Source organism: Ailuropoda melanoleuca, chromosome 9, assembly GCF_002007445.2.
Source record: "Ailuropoda melanoleuca isolate Jingjing chromosome 9, ASM200744v2, whole genome shotgun sequence".
In the NCBI taxonomy this organism is placed as follows: domain Eukaryota; kingdom Metazoa; phylum Chordata; class Mammalia; order Carnivora; family Ursidae; genus Ailuropoda; species Ailuropoda melanoleuca.
In genome coordinates this window covers 88,052,282-88,052,666 of record NC_048226.1, presented here as the reverse complement: position 1 = coordinate 88,052,666, position 385 = coordinate 88,052,282, and the positions used below count along the sequence as shown (strand labels likewise).

Below are 385 nucleotides of genomic sequence, written 5' to 3'. Positions count from 1 at the left end.
CAGCAAGCAGCATGCTTATCTCCAGATTTGGGGATTCTGAGTGATTTTCATTATCCTCTTTTCTTTTCCAAATTTTCTACCAGAAGCGTGATTACTTTACAAGAGAGGGCTGTTCTCCCCAGCCACAAGCACCACCAGAAGCAGGTTTTTCAAAAGAGGAGCAACGTCAACAGGAAATACTGGGGGAGTTACCAGAGTCCTCCTCCGTGAAGACTGTTTTTCCAGAAAAGACCTGATTTCCTATCTGTATTTTCCCAGGACGAAAGTAGGGTCCCTCCAGTTTGTTGTCTTTGCAGAGCTTTGTGAGGATTTCTGTGGGTTTGGAGGTGTCTCTCCAGGCGTTGTATCCTTCTCTGGAAAGAGGGGGGAAGGATGGAGAGGGTGA

General features: G+C 46.8%; 1 protein-coding gene across 1 annotated transcript in view; it reads right to left on the bottom strand.

The window, feature by feature from the left end:
• The window catches only part of FER1L6 (fer-1 like family member 6), a 117,790-nt gene that overhangs the window by 23,840 nt on the left and 93,565 nt on the right, over positions 1-385 (bottom strand). The window contains exon 33 of the mRNA XM_034668521.1: positions 193-353. Coding sequence (XP_034524412.1) covers positions 193-353 — 161 coding nt within the window. The remainder of the gene's footprint in view (positions 1-192; positions 354-385) is intronic.